Source organism: Littorina saxatilis, linkage group LG14 (genome assembly GCF_037325665.1).
Source record: "Littorina saxatilis isolate snail1 linkage group LG14, US_GU_Lsax_2.0, whole genome shotgun sequence".
Classification (NCBI taxonomy): Eukaryota; Metazoa; Mollusca; class Gastropoda; order Littorinimorpha; family Littorinidae; genus Littorina; species Littorina saxatilis.
The window spans coordinates 43,326,736-43,345,873 of NC_090258.1; the positions used below are offsets into that span (position 1 = coordinate 43,326,736).

Consider the following 19,138-nt stretch of genomic DNA (forward strand, 5'->3'; position numbering starts at 1 on the left):
GAAATCTATTAAATTTTACCACCAATTTTCTTCACATGCAAGAAACTGACATGCTTTTCGTCCATAAATGATTTCACTTCTTAATTTTACCAGGAAACAACATTTCAGTCTTGAGTATATATATATATGTCGAGGGGGAAAAATGTACACAGGCGAAAGATGAAATCGCGAACATTTTGTGGTCTACGGGAGGTAACTCCGTATTTTCCCAAAGTTGTTGCTCTTCGCTCGCGCATCTGTTCGCGCAAATGACAGCGTTGACTTCCGCTGTGGGAATTTACTTTCTTCTCAGAAAACAGAGGAACGTCGGCCGTGTTTTTGTGCGAAAACGATGGTGGAAGCAGACTTTTCCCCGATGGAAAGCGAGCCAGATATGCAGGTAAGACTGCCACCGCTTAGACACGACATCGTTTGTCATCTGGGTTTATTTTGGCGTTCGCAAAGTCTGTGCACAGAGGTGCTTACTTTGCTGTTTTCTGTCAACATAACATAGGCTACCAGTAAGTTCGTCACACGGTAGATTCGTCACGGGTGACGAAGTTACCGGCAGGGTGGGCGGCTGTTTATGCTTAGAGCTTATGCTTTCAGATGTTTGATTTGTGGGAGAGATTCAAGATTCACATTTTTTAGAGAGAGAGACAGAGACAGAGACACTGTCGACACCTTTGTGTCGCGCGCCTCGCACTAAACGGGCAGCCACTGTGACTCATGTCCCCTCCCCCCCATACTCCCCAACCTGTGAATTTTAATGAACTTTTGGATGCTGGAAACGCTACTTTATTGGACTTGCGCAACATCCCATCAAGTGCCGAAATAATCACTACTGTTGATTGTGGGCAGTAATGGAAAGACAAGACAAGACAAGACAAGACAAGACAAGACAAGACAAGACAAGACAAGACAAGACAAGACAAGACAAGACAAGACAAGACAAGACAAGACAGAGAGAGGGAGAGAGACAGAGAGAGAGGGAGAGGGAGAGGGAGAGAGAGTTCTCAACTGAGCAGTTTTCACTGACACGGCACAGTCCGAGCGTTGTTATTTTAAAACGCAAATCTACTCATTGAGCAGTTCTCAACTGAGCAGTTTTCACTGACACGGCACAGTCCGAGCGTTGTTATTTTAAAACCTGAGATCTACTCATTGAGCAGTTCTCAACAGCCTGTAGTCTGAGAGAGGGAGCGAGAGAGAAAGAGAGAGAGAGAGAGAGAGAGAGAGAGAGCGAGAGAGAGAGAGACTGAGAATAAACAATAGAGAGGGAGAGAGAGAGAGAGGGGGGGAGGTGCAAGGTTGTATTACCATTACATAACAGCCGCGCTCGGACTACTGTGGCGAAGTTACCTGTGGCGAAGTTACCGGGACCGGTGACGAATCTACCGTGTGACGAACTTACTGGTAGCCCTTACATAAGCCTTACTCTCCTTACTTCTTGTTATGGGGGCTATTCATGGCGGGGATGTAGCTCAGTCGGTAGCGCGCTGGATTTGTATCCAGTTGGCTGCTGTCAGCGTGAGTTCGTCCCCACGTTCGGCGAGAGATTTATTTCTCAGAGTCAACTTTGTGTGCAGACTCTCCTCGGTGTCCGAACACCCCCGTGTGTACACACAAGCACAAGACCAAGTGCGCACGAAAAAGATCCTGTAATCCATGTCAGAGTTCGGTGGGTTATAGAAACACGAAAATACCCAGCATGCTTCCTCCGAAAACAGCGTATGGCTGCCTAAATGGCGGGGTAAAAAAACGGTCATTCACATAAAATTCCACTCGTGCAAAAAACACGAGTGTACGTGGGAGTTTCAGCCCACGAACGCAGAAGAAGAAGAAGTTGCTATTCATAAACTGCCGTATGTTACTTGTCTGTTACCTGAATTATGCTTTATGTCACTGGAGTTCTTAAATGTAATATTATGTGATTCATTATAATGCATTATGTCGTGATCGTCAAACAAAGATTCGGTCTGTAAGTCTGTAATGTGATGGCGGTTTAATTTCATCTCTTCGAGAGAGACTGCTGCTTGCCAGAATGAATTAATGGGGAACTATCTCAAGAACATTTAAAAGTTGCTTTTTTTGGGTGATGAAAATGGGGTTTGATTAAATTAAATGATAGTCAGGTAATCATCAAGATAAGGCTGTGTGATATAATAAACTCATCTTTGTTTGACATAAGACATAAGATCATTTATTGTCCATACAATTAAACAATAGATGGAAAAGTGTGGTTCATCTGCTCTTAAAACAACCAAACAACATATGAGAACCATAAAAATAAAAACAATAAAACATAATAAGTAAGAACACCCAAAGTACTCCAGACAGGCATGTCCGCCAACATCCATACTGCACACGCACACTGTGACATACACCCACAAACACACACACACACACACTCTCTATGTTTGATAGCATTTGTTGTGGTAAATTTGATTGCTATTGAATAGGCCTGAATCGGCATACTCCTGATGGAAGTGACGTCGCATACTGAAGGAAGAGCGATCATTTGAGTTCTCAGTGCGACCGTGATTGAATCCTGCATTTCTAACTGAAGCATTTCAAGGTGAACGTTACATTGCAGGTTGCTATGGACAGTCTGATGCAGGAACTGATTGACGAGGTGACGCTGGGGCTGTGTTTTGAGGTTCACCGATCATGCAAGACCGGCGCTTTCTTTGTGGCTGACCCAGACCCAGAGTAAGTCACCAAGTGCTTTTCTGATCCCTGTATCGTCCACCTTATCGGATATTATATTGCTTTTAAGCGCAAATGTATAACAATAAGCTTTGCTTGTTGTGCTCCATTTGTTAAATTGAATTTTATTGATTGTATACCGCATTGTTATCTGTAATTTTCTGAATAAATTGTTTAAACCAAGTGCTTTTCTGATTCGTAGTTCTGATATATATCAAAGTAATTCTTTCAGACAAGATTTCAATTCAGACTGTGCACAACAGGCTTCACAATGACACAATGACGTCAATGCCTCCCTGTAGTCTTTTTCTCTCGCGCGGTGTGTGTGTGTGTGTGTTCATTTTGTGCACATGTGTTAGTGTTACTGTTTGTGTGTGTGTGTGTGTGTATTTGTGTGTGTGTGTGTATGTGTGTGTGCGTGCATGAGTCTGTACTCGTGTGTGTGTGTGTGTGTGTGTGTAAGAAAGAAAGAGAGAGAGGGAGGGAGTAAGGGAGAGAGAGAGTGTGTGTGTGTGTGTGGTCCCAAATGAGGACTTGCAATTGCTTCATACCGTCAAATTGAGGACCTAAACCGAAATGGGGACCCAAAACCGAGTCCTCATTTCGTTTTATTCATCTAACGTCTTCAGAAGAGATATTCCCGTTCCGTTACTATTTTTAAAAGGTCACTGCACACACACACACACATACCCATACATGTTTTGACACCGTTAAGTTGACTTTTTTCCCGTTAAGTTGACTTTTTTGACGGAAAGAATGTCATAACAATGTTCAAAATGACATTCTTTCCGTCCTCTATAGGCGACGAAATAGGTCAAATTTTGTGCCTTTTTTAGTGTAAAATTCGTCGATGCCGGAGCGAGTACTGCACTCAGTGCCGTTGTAGTGCAAGTGCACTACAAAGGCACTGCGCCCAGTGCCGTTGTAGTGCAAGTGCACTACAAACGCACTATCCGTTGTGTGAATGTGTGTATTAGCAAGTCTTCGTTTGTGACCATATACACGTATGTGTGTGTATGTGTGTGAATGTCTGAAGAGCACTCGGGTCCAGCGCGAGCGTTTTTTATTTATTTATAAATTATTAAGGAGATTTCTATAGCGCATAACTAAAAGCACTATGCGCTTTACAATATCACTAGGTATAAGCACACGCAAACATACTCTGATGAAATAGAACTTAGCCTAACAAGGCATACTAAGAACACTAAACATTAGACTGAGTTCATACAAAAATAGAGAATTAAATTAAATACTCCACAAACGATTAAAATAAGCTTAAAGATAGGGTGTCCACGCCGCCATCTTGGAGAGTTTTCTGCCGAATTGAGCCGATTTGAAGAGTTTGGGGAATCTAGTGTACCTTAATTAAGACACACCTGGCTCGGTTTGCTCAATAAAGCACCAGAAGTATGCTAAATAATTAAATCAAAATGAGTAAATTGGCATTTGGTCGCGACCGAGCTCTCCACCATTTGAAGATTAAAATTGGCCGTCAAGACTGGTTTTCGTCGCCTGTGCTCGCCGAGACGGCTGCTGTCATGACAACTGGCAAAAAATGGCGGACGAACCGGACGTATCGCAAAGAGCTAGTTCATTTCTCAACGAAATTGAGTCCAGAATGAAAAGGAAACCAATGACAGAACCTGAACGGAAGCGACGCAGACGACACACTACAGCAGAACGCAACAAGCGAACGATGGATACAGGAGGCTGTAAAAGTGTAAGTGTAACCGTTGGGGCAGAATCCGCCGGCGCCGATGAAGCGCTCGCAGAAATCCTGCTAGATTTGTAAGTACGACAATCCAAGTTCTTGTTGTGTAGATCTATACTTTTTCCTGGCCGAAGCCTCATTACATTTTTAATCAGTAATGCTTGCTGGTCCTGCCATTTCACGAAAATGGACCAGCCACTGTTTGTATCCATGTGCACTTTCGTAAATTCCGTCACTTGAACTCAGAACTGTCATTTTCTTCACCGCGATACACAGTTCATTGCGAAGATCTTCCTCAGTAAATCGTTCAGATTCCACGTACGATTTGTTGTCAAGAAACAACTCAAACGAAAGTTTCAAATCAAACTCATCATCCTCCATCTCGCTTGTCGAAGCACCAAAGTACTGTATCGATGTGGATCTAATGAATGCTTGATCAAGCGAGCGCATGCATACGTATTTTTTTGTGGCTGTGGCGGCTGATTCTAGTTGTTATGTTTTCGGAACACAAAGTGATGAATTCTCAGTGAACGCACTATACAGAGAGTAAGGCCAGCTTTGCTAGAGTCCGCGCTATACTGTTAGGAGGGAGGGGGGGGGGGGGTGTGGGTAACGCCAAGAACCTATCGCCAGGCGAGTCTAACATCACTTACACATGGCTGTGCTTTGTGTACACGGGTGTCTGAGACTGTCTAGCGCCACCATTGTTTCTGTTGCTATTTATAAACTATGACGTGGACATCATTTGTAAACATTGCCGAGCAGGATTTGTGCTCGGAACAGCTGATTCTGTGACAGTGTGCAGCCAAGAGGCATAAGTGAAACGGGAACAGTCATGAGGATGCAGACAGATTTTCAATACATTCATCATGTTCTCTTTTAGAAAATTAGAACAAAAAATAACAAGAGGAGAACTTCGAGAAGTAACAGGAGAATGTACGCAACAATAAGCTTTATTTTTAGGGGGATGGGTGTGTGTTGGTGTGATTGTTCCTTTGTATATTTATCATTCATTTGTGTTTATACAGTGGATCCCACTTTTATAAGACCCCCCACTTTCAGACTCCTTTGACCTTCCATTTTAAGACATTGTTTACTCAGAATTTGTTTTCATAACCTCGTTAATTTATTCCCATTTAAAGACTCCCTCCTGTTCATGAACTGATTTTCTCAGATTTCATAGATCACATTCCTGTACTTATTTTTCAATATTCTTCCAGTGATATATAAAAAGGAATATATATTACTCCCTACTTCAATACTTGTATACATTTGTCAAATTATTCAGCCAGGAAGGTGTTACAATCTTTTGAGAAGTTGGCAGGAGGCGCTCCATGCTTTGACTGAAGGAGTTCTGTACCTCCCAACTATTATTAAATAAAATAGCAGGGGGCCTAAAATGTAGTCATACGCTCTTCATGGTTTCTTTGTGTAAATCATGTGGAGAAAATTACATCTTTACATAGCGTATGGTATGTTATGTAATGTGTATGTGCACAGATGCATATTTTGAAAAACTCACACATACTTTTTTTTCATTTACCAGTTACTATGCGAAGACACAAGAACAGCAATCTTTTACATCTATCAAGGCAACTGGCGGACGACAACCAGTGATGCAGGAGTCAGATGTTTCTTAATTTCATCTGTAGAGGAGTCGGTGTAAGTCAATAAATCTATAATTTGCACATTGCTGTCTCTGAACCAAATGAAATGGAAGAGTGAATGATGTTTTATTGTGTGTGTGTGTCAGAGTGTGTGTGTGTGTGTGCCTGTGTTTTCATTTGTTATTTAGACTATGTAATTAGTTTCAAAGAAATACATGCCATAGAATGAGTGCAGGTGAGTGGTCATATTTTTAATTTGTTTAGTTTTCTATCAAGATCATGTGTATATAATATTTATTTGTATAAGCAAATCGGCCGGGATTGCATAAGCTGCCATTGGTTTGAAAATAACTGTCTCTTTATTATTGCGTTTTTGCGGAGAAACAAATGGTTACAGTTAGAGGACAAGACAATTATTATTATTAATAAATGAAACAACAAATGCACACAAATATACTCAATTGACAAGAGCATTGTTCAATTTTATTTGATGTAAATCTCAAGACCACAGCCACACATTCTCTCTGAACAGTTCAAGGGGGAAAAACATGAAACTAGTGTCTGGATTCTAAATTTCACTGTTTGAGAGATCTCAATAACCCAGAGCCATTGTTGTATTACTTCCACAGCTGCACCATGTTGTCAATGAGCACTCTTGGCTGCTGTCGTATGACCAGGGGCCGGTTTCATATACCGCTCTTATCCTAACTTAGGAGCTCTTAAGGGGTCAAGATGGGGTTAAGAGCAAAGTTAAGATAGGTGCGTTTCACGGACCGCTCTTTGGCCAAAGAGCGCTCCTATGTCGCTCTTATCTTAGGACAGCCCCCCCCCCAGCCCTAAGTTAGGTAAGAGCAGACAGAAGCGCCCCCAACTTGCAAGGGAGATAATTTTAATCCTAAAAATGGCGGCCGTAAATGAGACTGTGAGTCGACTCGACTCGTGCATCATTTTGCGATATAACATGCGCCATCAACACATTTTCGTCACCGCACGGATCCGCGGAATGCCCAAGACGATAAGGAGAGTGCCGCACGCTTTCATTTGTCAAAGCATGGACTCCTGTTTGAAATATGTTGACAAGAGTGTGGACGGTATGCAGTTTAGCACTTACAAGCACCCGCGAAGACTATGATTGCACCGTTTTCTGCGTGATTGATGTCTGTCAGTCCATGCACGGCGACATATTCTACATCAGCAAGGAAACGAGTCTTCGCTGCATTCACCGAATGTATATTCTGCCTTGCACGACGAGTGTGAACCCGACAGGAAGCGGCTAACCACACGTACTCGTGAGCAATTCCAGATAGCTTGTACTTTTTCGGCGTGTTTGTGGTGCTGTTTACACACATTTTCGAACAACAGTCTATCAGTCAGTCAACGAAACAAAACAGCACGAGTATAATATCAACAAGGAAGGATGCCACGCCGTGACGGCTTCTACAGGCATTGAAGTAGTTGGTGACGAACATCTTTGGACCGTGTGTCGTGTTGTTCTATGGCCAGGGTGTGAAAAGGGTACCATGATTTTAAATGAGAGTTGGGTGTGTCCTGCAATCCAAGCACCTCTGGGCTTGTTCATATACGGTGACATTGGCTACATCTTGACACCCTGAATACTCAGTCACACCCTATATCTACAGCAGTGCTCCAAGCAGGTTAACTCAACACGTGAACTAGACACGTCAGCAAGACACGTCAGCATTGTTTCCTGTCATGATGAAAAAAGGTAAGGTTTGGAATAGATCTAAAGCATAATTGATCAAATGTTCCTTTCAAGGCATGCTACTTTTCAGATTGTGTTTGGGAATGTTGTTGCAGAAAATGTCAAGGTTATAAAACAGCTTGCATGAGAGAGAAAACATTAGAGCAGAAAAGGCATGTTTGAAACTTAAATGGGTTGTTATTGTTAATCAGCACCATATATATACTGACTGTGCTCGTTGTAAGTTTGACTTGGTAGCTGTGCTGACAGTGTTGTCTTGGTATCATCTGCACTGCAGATCTGTGCAGCGTATTCACCTGGTAATTGTAAATGCATACAAGCAAACAGCATTCAGCAAACACTCATAATTTTCTTTCTTGTATCACCAGAGAATAAACTTCATCACCGTCTGCATCGTCTGGCACCACCATGCTCTCCTCCAGTGTCATCTTCTACCCGTGGACACTAACATACAGTTACCAAAGCAAGGGCAGAGACAATGAGGAATGCCAATGAAAGCATAAGTCTTAGTGAACATGGTGTGCAAGAAAAGACTGGACATCATTTCAGGTAAATATGTTATGCTTGTAATATGATACTCATTCAGTCATTGACAATTCTGTAGAACATTTGGAAAACAAAAGAAGAGGCGTTCTGGGATCACATAGTAGTAGTATGCATACACATTGAAAGAGATGTGTCAAAACGTATTGTTCTCACACACACACACAAAAACTGGACAGTGAGTAAGAAGAATGCTGTTTCAGTGTTTGACTTCTTTTTTAAACTTTTATCTTTGACTTTAAATTTTACTACTCCTTGATATCAACAAAACTGATTCTTAAGTGACAATAACTAGTAATTTACTAGTACTAAAAACATGTATTTACGCTGTTAACGTGGGGGGGGGGGGGGGGGACATAGATTGTAAGGAGAACAGAACATGCTCTAGGGGATTTCAAGAAATTGTGCTAAGGCCAAAAAAAAAAAATTGTCTGTTTCTGGTCACCCGACCGACCCTAAATTTCGGCGCCGACCCTAAACTTTTTTTTTCCAAACTCAAAATTTTATTTTTTATTTTTTGGTGGTAAAGGACAGGGTGAGAAAATGAACAACAAAAACGTGTGAAAACGAAAGTCCGCTGACGATTTGTAAATGTGTTGAGTGTCTTGTCTCAGTGTATAGTGAATCCAGTCTCTTTGTGCGATTTTTAAAGTTAGTTTTATTGGTCTACATTTGGGGTAAAAAAAAAAAAATTAAAAAATTTTAAAAAAAATCCCTACCTACCCACCCTATTTTTTTTTAGCCATGTTACCAGAAACAGACAATTTTTTGGGGGGGGCCTAATTTGTAATTCAGTTGGTTTGTTCCATTTCCTGAATTGTTAGCCTTGTCTGATTCATTTTAAAGGACTGAGTCATTGCTGATATACAGAGCTTTCTTTTAATTGTTTAACCCCTCTAAATTAACGCAAGACCTCGTGTTTTTTACTGTTGAAGCGATTGACACGTGCATCGGCAGTAATGGCAGAACACAAAGTACAAAAGTTAACCAAAGAAGACACCCTGTTCTGGACAGATAATTGATGTTCTTCTCCACGTATGTAAACGTTGCCAAAGCGCTTCGAGCTGTGAAGAAGCGCTATATAAATGTTCTATTTTCATTATTATTATTATTGTGTCTATCCTGAACTTGAGTTCATTTTTAAATGGTACCTTGTGTTTTTTCGGGTCAATTTTTGGGGCATCCTTTTTTGAGCAGCGGAAGAGTGTGCCACATTTCCAAGTGAAGTGCCTTTAATGGCTTGGAAAGTTTGTACAAAATGATTCGGGAGTGATTTTTTTTTTAAAGTACACAATTTGTACAGATAAAATGGTTTGCTAAGTGTAGTATGAATAAGAGCAAGTATTAGAATTACTCACTGTCTTCTCTTTTTCTTGTAAGATCATTATGTGGTGAAACTGCTCTGTTGCTAACATTTAATACAAGAAACCTTCTGCTCTTATGTTGCTGTTCCTTGTTTAAGGACCTCTACCCACACACTGATGCTGACACTCGTTGAGGGGCCAACTACCAACACTGATGGTGATACTCGCTGAGGGGTCGACTACCAACACTGAGGCTGACACTCGCTGAGGGGCCAACTACCAACACTGATGGTGATACTTGCTGAGGGGTCGACTACCAACACTGATGGTGATACTCGCTGAGGGGTCAACTACCAACACTGAGGCTGACACTCGCTGAGGGGTCGACTACCAACACTGAGGCTGACACTCCCTGAGGGGCCAACTACCAACGCTGATGCTGACACTCGCTGAGGGGCCAACTACCAACGCTGATGCTGACACTCGCTGAGGGGCCAACTACCAACGCTGATGCTGACACTCGCAGAGGGGCCAACTACCAACACTGACCCTGATACTCTCTGAGGGGCCAACTACCAACACTGATACTGACGCTTGCTCAGGGGTCAACTACCAACACTGATGTTGACGCTTGCTCAGGGGCCAACTACAAACACTGATGCTGACGCTTGCTCAGGGGCCAACTACCAACACTGTATGTAGTGGCCACTGTGTAACCTCCCTTGCACAAAACAACAAATTTTATATTTAAAATGGTTAAAGGAATTTTTTAAGCATTTACATTAATTATGCTAGGAACAGTCTGCAGACACAGAAGTATACAGTGGTTTTGTCAATATTAATTAGCAGTTAAAAGATGTCCAACGTTCATATTCTATTTCTATACTACCTGTCAACAACAACAAACTAAGCAAACGCGTTTGAGGTCAGATCATTTTGATGAGGCCATTTATTGTTAAACCAATTATAAGACTGAAAAGGCCATTCATTGTCCTATGTTATTTAGAAAACAGATTTAGTTTACACGAGGTACTGTTTATAAAGTAGAACCTACAAGACTAGCATCCCCAAAAATCAAATTCGCAAAATCAAGTTTAACGCGTTAAAATCGACATACAATCAAAACTGCTGAAAGGAAACCTGTTGTGCAAGTTATTAGAAAGAACAATTAAATATGCATCCAAACAGTCAGTTTAGTTTACATATCTGGTCTACAATGGCGTAATGGCATGATGAATGGTATGTAATTCTTCTGAGAAGCCGTAAAATGCGGTTTCTGGGGCCATTTTAGTGGGTAATCAGAAGAAATCCAGCACATTTAATAAATTTCTCAATGCATTGCCTTCAAACGTCCGGTAATTTATGCTAAGACATGTCGTTAAGTACATCAAGTCATTCAAGAGATTAGGTTTGCTTTTATTTGACATGCCAGAAAGAGTCCTTAAAATAGTCGGTTGGTCTAAGCTGACTCATCAAACAAATTTAATTTGATGCTATCTTCAACTTCAAATAACAGATAAGCCAAATACTCAAATTTCATGTACATATTTTATCAGACATGGATGGTATGAGGATTTCACAGCGAAAGTAATCTTTAAGAAGTGGACTATTTTCACAGCGCTGAGCACAAATAGCCCACATCAAGCTCACTGCTGAACATTTAACTGCTAGCTGCTGAGCAGGGCTTTTGAGAGAGCATTTCCCAAGAATGTTTGTACGCGTTTGAACAAGTGATCTGAGCAGCCGTCGTTGATTATGAATTACATTTCAGTGTAATTTGAAGCTTTAATGTTTGTTTAAAGCCTGCATATTTAAAACAAATTCTGTTTTCTTTGGAAAAGGTACATCGTTATTTTTTTAAATTCTTTTTAACATGTCGCATAACAGCAGTACTAACGTCTCAAATGACTTGACATTTTGTTTGTACCGTAAAGTACCTTGTAAGCGCCCACCCCCCCCTGTGCACCAATTCCGACCCAAAGTAGGGGGTGGGCGCTTACTAGGTACTACACCCTATGCATGAGCAGTTTTCAGTAAGAAATGTGATCTTTGATCACTTCGTAATCATATCTTCTTTCTTTCTTCATCTTCCATTGTTTTTCTTGTTCGTATTGTCATTAGAAGAGCTTGGGGAGACGAATGTCGTCGCATCCTTTTCTTGTCTGCAGAGGTGCCGCTGTCGGCCGCACTGTGTCTCTGTTTACCTTGAACAAGGGGTACGTCTGGTTGGTATTGGTACCTCGCCGAGTGGAGACAGCATGCCTTTGTTTACAACGCTTCAGCCACATAGGTGATGCAACAAATTCGTCTATGTCCAGTCCACCAGCCAGTTCTAAGGCTCCTCTTTGCAAATCTTTGTTGCGGACGACACGCCCTTCCGCCCGCTCTTGATCAAGATATTCTAACACACCTTCATCTACCTCTTCTGATCTGACGTCTCGACCGCCATGTAACTTTCGCTTCTTCTTTTCCTTTCCCGCCTGGTGACGTAAAAGGGTATTGCGATTCTCTCGCCATTCTCGTATCCTTTTTCTATCTACCCCAAACTCACTTGCTGTTTGCGACACATTTGCATTGGCGTTATTATCAAAATAGTCAAGAGCTGACAGCTTAAATGCAACGGTGTACGATTTGATCCGCGGCATCTTGTAATCATTGACTTGCAGGCGTTTAGATCCAAGGCGTGCAGACACACGTGATAGGGTTTACAAGAAAGGGAAATCATTCACAAAACTAGCAGATCAAGTGCGGAATTTATATTTCCCCTGATTTCAATGGTGTAAAGTGGGGGGTGGGCGCTTACAAGGTACTATACCCTATGCACGGTTTTGGACTAAAAGTGGGGGGTGGGCGCTTACTCGATACTGGGCGCTTACAAGATACTTTACGGTAATTCGGTACATCTGATTTGTTGCTTAATTAATTTATTTGATAATTGTCGGTAAAAATACCGGTTAACACCTCACAATCGCAAACCTGTTTAATGTTGTCTTTTCTAATTCATGACATGTGTTAGCACGAATCACCAAATATTTGAACGCAATGCGTTAAAAGTTGCAGAAATTCAAATGTATTGTTTTGTTTCATTACCCGCTAAAACGGCTTCAAAAACTGCCTTTTATGCCTACTGAGAGGATTACCACATATACCTACTGAGAGAATTAACACATACACCGCTCAGCATGGCATAGTAACAAAATTGACTGTTTCAGATACACATTTGATTGCTCTGATTTTTTGTCGATTTTAACGCAGGAACCTTGATTTTTCAAATTTGATTTTTGGGGGTGCCTGTGTTGTAGGAATCACTGTATACACACTACCTCATGTGAACTCAAACAGCTTTTTGAATAAGGGCAATCAATACATGCCCTTTTCAGTCATATAATTTGTTTTACAATAGACTGCCTCATCAAAACATTCTGCCCTCAAACGCATCTGCCTAGTTCTTAAAAGAATCACGCTTTGGACTACACAGTCCTGATGATGTGGGTCGTGTACAATCCATACTTTCCAAAGGAGGTGTGGCAGTTCTCCTAATTCTACAGCTTACTCTATGTTGTTGTTTCTAAGCTAATTGCCGGCGAGAACTAGTAAAAGTTGTAAAGAGGAACAGAGAGAGATAAATTTGCCTATATGTTTCTCTCTGCCCAGCGTTGCAGACTAGTGCATGCAGTTGATGTTATTTTTCTTTTATGATGTTACCTCGCGTTGTGTTTTTTTTCCTATCTCCTAGTGCAATGCAAATCTAACCCTAGTCTATTGCTATCTCTTTGCTTTTCCTAAGATTCCGGCTTGACTGGTCAACAATTAATTCTATGAACTGAACAGGAACTCAATCAACTTGAACATCGATCAAACATTAAGGGAGTCCACACATGGGTTGTAATATTTCGAGCAGGTTTATTTATCAAAACGGTCAAACGACCAGCATAAAATGGTAAGTCAAGTACAAATTACATGATACAAAATTCACCTTACAGGCACACGCTTTCGCTCAAGTAAGATGTTATCTAAAATACCTATTCTCCCAACCCCCGAATCTATCTAAGATGAGGTTCTGCAGTCTGGTGCCTAACTAACTAATCTTTGATCCCATACAGGATATGTTTGTTCCCTAACTAGCTAAAGTTGGACGTCTAGAATTTCGACAAGGATGCTACTTATTTTTCCTGGCTGCAAACGGAAGAACAGTTCTTTCCTCACCAGGCTACTGAATTATTAAATGGATAGTCTGAGACTCCTTATTGCTAAAGTTTGATCATCGAGAGACCCAGGCCTCGGCCCTTATCTCGTCAACGATATTTTAGTCCCTATGCTCAAAGTTCTACTCCTATTTATGAACGTACTGTACGCTGTCTAACCCGACTGCAATGGGTTTAACAAACGCACGCGTACGTCCAGTAGTTTTACTGTCGCCTATCTATCTAAGTTTGTCGGACCTACCCGGTCCGATTTGGTTTAGTTTCTATCTGTCTACGACGATTTTTCTCCTAGCCTATCTTTTGGATCGCTCGGAACCAGACAATTCGACTGGCCCGAGTGGTGATGATCGTCCTTTGTAGCTAATCGTACTCCTACTCTGCCTATTTGGATGAAAGAGAATCTCAAGATTCTTTACTGCTAGCAATTTACCCTACTCTGTCAAATTTATCCTGCAAAACCTTACGTCCTTTCTTCGCTCCGGTCTTTTATACCTCTTCTTTCCTAGCAACTCTAAAATAATGTCCTGATGTTTCGCATTGGCTAAATTAGCAACAATGGCCGACTCTCTCGCGGACTCATCCGCAGTAAAATATAATCCCTCATTATCCCTACTTTCACTACAATTACGATGTCCGCAGACATCGTTTCATTAACATTTCAACACACTTGCTTGCTCTACAATTTTTTACTCACATGCGAAGCAAAAGTGAGTCTATGTACTCACCCGAGTCGTCCGTCCGTCCGTCCGTCCGGACGTCCGTCCGTCCGGAAAACTTTAACGTTGGATATTTCTTGGACACTATTCAGTCTATCAGTACCAAATTTGGCAAGATGGTGTATGATGACAAGGCCCCAAAAAACATACATAGCATCTTGACCTTGCTTCAAGGTCAAGGTCGAAGGGGCCATAAATGTTGCCTAAAAAACAGCTATTTTTCACATTTTTCCCATTTTCTCTGAAGTTTTTGAGATTCAATACCTCACCTATATATGATATATAGGGCAAAGTAAGCCCCATCTTTTGATACCAGTTTGGTTTACCTTGCTTCAAGGTCAAGGTCACAGGAGCTCTTCAAAGTTGGATTGTATACATATTTTGAAGTGACCTTGACCCTGAACTATGGAAGATAACTGTTTCAAACTTAAAAATTATGTGGGGCACATGTTATGCTTTCATCATGAGACACATTTAGTCACATATGATCAAGGTCAAGGTCACTTTGACCCTTATGAAATGTGACCAAAATAAGGTAGTGAACCACTAAAAGTGACCATATCTCATGGTAGAAAGAGCCAATAAGCACCATTGTACTTCCTATGTCTTGAATTAACAGCTTTGTGTTGCATGACCTTGGATGACCTTGACCTTGGTCAAGGTCACATGTATTTTGGTAGGAAAAATGTGTAAAGCATGTGAGTCGTATGGGCTTTGCCCTTCTTGTATTCTATTCAAAAGAGCTTCAATCGCCCATTAGATCGAACAACGGTCTGGAACACAAATTACGTCGGTCGCTAAGCAGATCGTGTCTCCTACCGAGCATTAAAACGGGCTCTAATGACCCGGGAACATATTTATTATAACTTCTCCTACTGCTTAAAACGTTCAACTATTCAACTAACGCTACAATAACAGGTTTGTTAACTTTTCGTCTTATTCCCAGCGTCTAACTTGCTGAGTAAAACAACATGGCGGCTATCGCCCATATCGAAACTACAACTCATTCCTTACAGAAATCCTAACTACATCATTCTCATGCATCAAGACATGTATACGGGGAAAAGCTGGCATTTGCAATGACAATCCAGATTCTATTCTGGATTGCCTTTGCTGCTGCAAACTTTATCGTGTTGACGGCAATCCCGTCACAGAGGATTAAAAGTAAAAAGTATGGGTCGTACCCTACCCACGCCATCCAATCAGGAGTTTTGCCGTCTCTTTGCATAGTATTAGTAATTAGTATGGGTCGTACATGACCTACACCATCCCAGTTAGAATACACAGGGTAAAATTCCTTACGGAATTCCATATGGGTCGTCCGCAACACACATCATCCCGACTGAGTAGTTCAAATTACTTCGTTTGTGTTAAAAGATATTTTTCAAAAGTTGTGCAATTGTATGGTGATCGGAGATTACATGAAGTCTCAATTAATTAACAAGAAGAGCAAACGCTCGATCGAGTCACTTTCGCAGTTCTGAATATTATATGAGGCATCAGATGGACAAGAAGAAATTGCTATTCACAACACAATGAGTCACGTTCACATAAAATTTGAGCCCGGTCACTTTTATAGTTTCCGAGAAAAGCCCAACGTTAAGTTGTGTGTTGCCGAACAGAAAAGGCTAGTTATCTCCCTTGTTTTTCTGATAACGTTCGTAAAAGGCTACAGATGTAAATACTTTGATGTAAAGAATAATCCTACAAAGTTTCAATCACATCCGATGAACTTTGTCAAAGATATAAAATGTCTAATTTTTCCTTTGACGCTGACCTGTGACCTTGAAAAAGGTCAAAGGTCAACGAAACCATCGTTAAAGTGTAGAGGTCATTGGAGGTCACGACTAAACAAAATATGAGCCCGATCGCTTTGATAGTTTCCGAGAAAAGTCCAACGTTAAGGTGGTGTCTACGGACGGCCGGCCGGACGGCTGCCCGGACGGCCGGCCGGACAGACTAACACTGACCGATTACATAGAGTCACTTTTTCTCAAGTGACTCAATAATGTTAAATAGTTTCAGAGATATATATCCCTTACAGCAATGAAAAGTTGCTGCAATGTCGCTGCGAGGTCGCAGCGATCTAAACACATCACGGCAACTAGTCGCAGATGGTCACGACTACCCACGATGTTGGCACGAGCCTCACAACAAGGTCGCAGCTACCCACAACCTTGGCGCAAGCCTCGCGACAACATTGCAGATAGCTGCAACCTTGGCGTGAGTCTCGCGACAACATCGCGGGTAGCTGCACCCTTGGTGCAAGCCTCACGACAACATCGCGGGTCGCTGCGAGCCTCGCAACAACATCAAAGTTAGCTGCTCAAAGTTAGTCTCGCAACAACATCGCAGGTAGCTGCGACTTTGGCGCGATTACATGGCTGTTAGTTGCGACCTTGGCGCAAGCTTCCCAACAACATTACAGCTAGCCGCGACCTTAGGGCCATGACATTGTCCAAATATAGTGAGCAGAGTGCTTTCCCTCAGTCAGCCATATTGAAATAGCTAGCCCCGGATGAAGGTATGTGCATGCAGGTCTCTGCATTTTGAAAAATATTTGCAAATTTCTGGAGCATTAATGATGATTTTTCGCTGTAAAGTCTAAGGTTAAGTTCTGGTCTGTAGTAATTTAATAACAAACAAGAAGGGCAAAGCCCATACGACTCACATGCTTTACACATTTTTCCTACCAAAATACATGTGACCTTGACCCAAGGTCAAGGTCATGCAACACAAAGCTGTTAATTCAAGACATAGGAAGTACAATGGTGCTTATTGGCTCTTTCTACCATGAGATATGGTCACTTTTAGTGGTTCACTACCTTATTTTGGTCACATTTCATAAGGGTCAAAGTGACCTTGACCTTGATCATATGTGACTAAATGTGTCTCATGATGAAAGCATAACATGTGCCCCACATAATTTTTAAGTTTGAAACAGTTATCTTCCATAGTTCAGGGTCAAGGTCACTTCAAAATATGTATACAATCCAACTTTGAAGAGCTCCTGTGACCTTGACCTTGAAGCAAGGTAAACCAAACTGGTATCAAAAGATGGGGCTTACTTTGCCCTATATATCATATATAGGTGAGGTATTGAATCTCAAAAACTTCAAAGAAAATGGGAAAAATATGAAAAATAGCTGTTTTTTAGACAACATTTATGGCCCCTGCGACCTTGACCTTGAAGCAAGGTCAAGATGCTATGTATGTTTTTTGGGGCCTTGTCATCATACACCATCTTGCCAAATTTGGTACTGATAGACTGAATAGTGTCCAAGAAATATCCAACGTTAAAGTTTTCCGGACGGACGGACGTCCGGACGGACGGACGGACGGACGACTCGGGTGAGTACATAGACTCACTTTTGCTTCGCATGTGAGTCAAAAAGTTTACAGGTCTGAACTGTTGAATACAGGGATGTTAAATTAGAATCTAACTAGCTGCTCCATCCTAAAATAATAATAATCATGATCAGGTACTGAAAAAAAAATTCTATCAACAAGAAATGTAGTGCGCATGAAAGATGTTAGTTTAATCGATCAAGTATGAAAAAGACAAAATAAACCCCTGACAAATGTCAAAGTAGTTGAAGCATTAAAATAGTGTATGGAATTAGCAAAGTCATGCAGTTCTCAACTGACATACCTGCTAGCTGCATATGTACCACCACTTCAGTGAATGAATTTTTAATTTCAAACCTGGTTAAGAATTGACTAATCATAGGCACATAGCAGGAAGCTCGCGGGAAGCTTGTGGCAAGTGCACTAGGACATCGCGGCTATCCGCGACTAAGTCGCAACATACTTGTAGGAGGGGTCTAGGACATCGCAGCTAGTCGCGACCAGGTCGTGGCAAGCTCGCGGGTAGGTTGCAGCTAGCCGCGACTTGAGAGGATAAGCTAAAAAAATAAAAAAAAAGTAATCTACAAATGTTGACTTTGTGGGTACAACATTTATGAATACTGGAAAATGTGTATCTTTTCAATTTGTTTTCTTATAGTCTGTTAGAGATTATCCTCTCAAACAAAATATCTATCAGAATGTCTAAAATTAAAACATTTCTGCAAAAGTTTAAATCATTCCGATGAATAGTTTGGAATCTATCTTGTCATCCGTGAACTAACCTGTTTTGATTGAACGCTTTGCCATTTAATAAGTGATATGATAGATGTTGCTTTTTGGGTCCAGCGGACCATATAGGCCAAATCAGGACCCCGCCATTTAATAATTTTTACTACAGACAATCTAAGGGGAAAAACAATTTTGGACCATATATTATCATTCTACGTACATTGAAGCTAATGCACACCAAATTTTAACACAAACTGTTCTGTTTCATGAATGTTATGGTCAAATGACTTGAAGAGAAAAAACGGTGTATTTTATGGTAGCTTCTGCCCTCAACTTCTGTTGGAATATGCACCATTTTGATCACTGTGTCCATTGACTTTTGGTATCCAGTGTATTCAATTACGATGAAATTCATAGCCTCGTTGATTTTCGGGCTGGTGTTGCTGATGATGTCGAGTTTAAAAAAAAAAATTCCATGTAAAATTATTAATTCAGTGACCTGCGTAAAAAGAGAGGGGATAGTGCGATATGACGATTTTTTTATATTTGATTTTGACTCCAACC

At 41.2% G+C, this 19,138-nt stretch overlaps 1 protein-coding gene and 1 long non-coding RNA gene across 2 annotated transcripts in view; both read left to right on the forward strand.

The window, feature by feature from the left end:
• The first annotated feature begins 237 nt into the window (after window positions 1–237).
• Window positions 238–19,138, forward strand: part of LOC138947830 (ataxin-7-like protein 3) — a 51,023-nt gene continuing 32,122 nt past the window's right edge. Inside the window, exons 1-2 of the mRNA XM_070319388.1 lie at window positions 238–379; window positions 2,576–2,691. Coding sequence (XP_070175489.1) covers window positions 332–379; window positions 2,576–2,691 — 164 coding nt within the window. The 5' untranslated portion in view covers window positions 238–331. The remainder of the gene's footprint in view (window positions 380–2,575; window positions 2,692–19,138) is intronic.
• On the forward strand, window positions 6,686–17,271 carry LOC138947833 (uncharacterized). The gene is made up of 3 exons (XR_011449836.1): window positions 6,686–7,732; window positions 8,098–8,278; window positions 9,735–17,271. It is a non-coding gene; the product is annotated as an uncharacterized lncRNA (long non-coding RNA).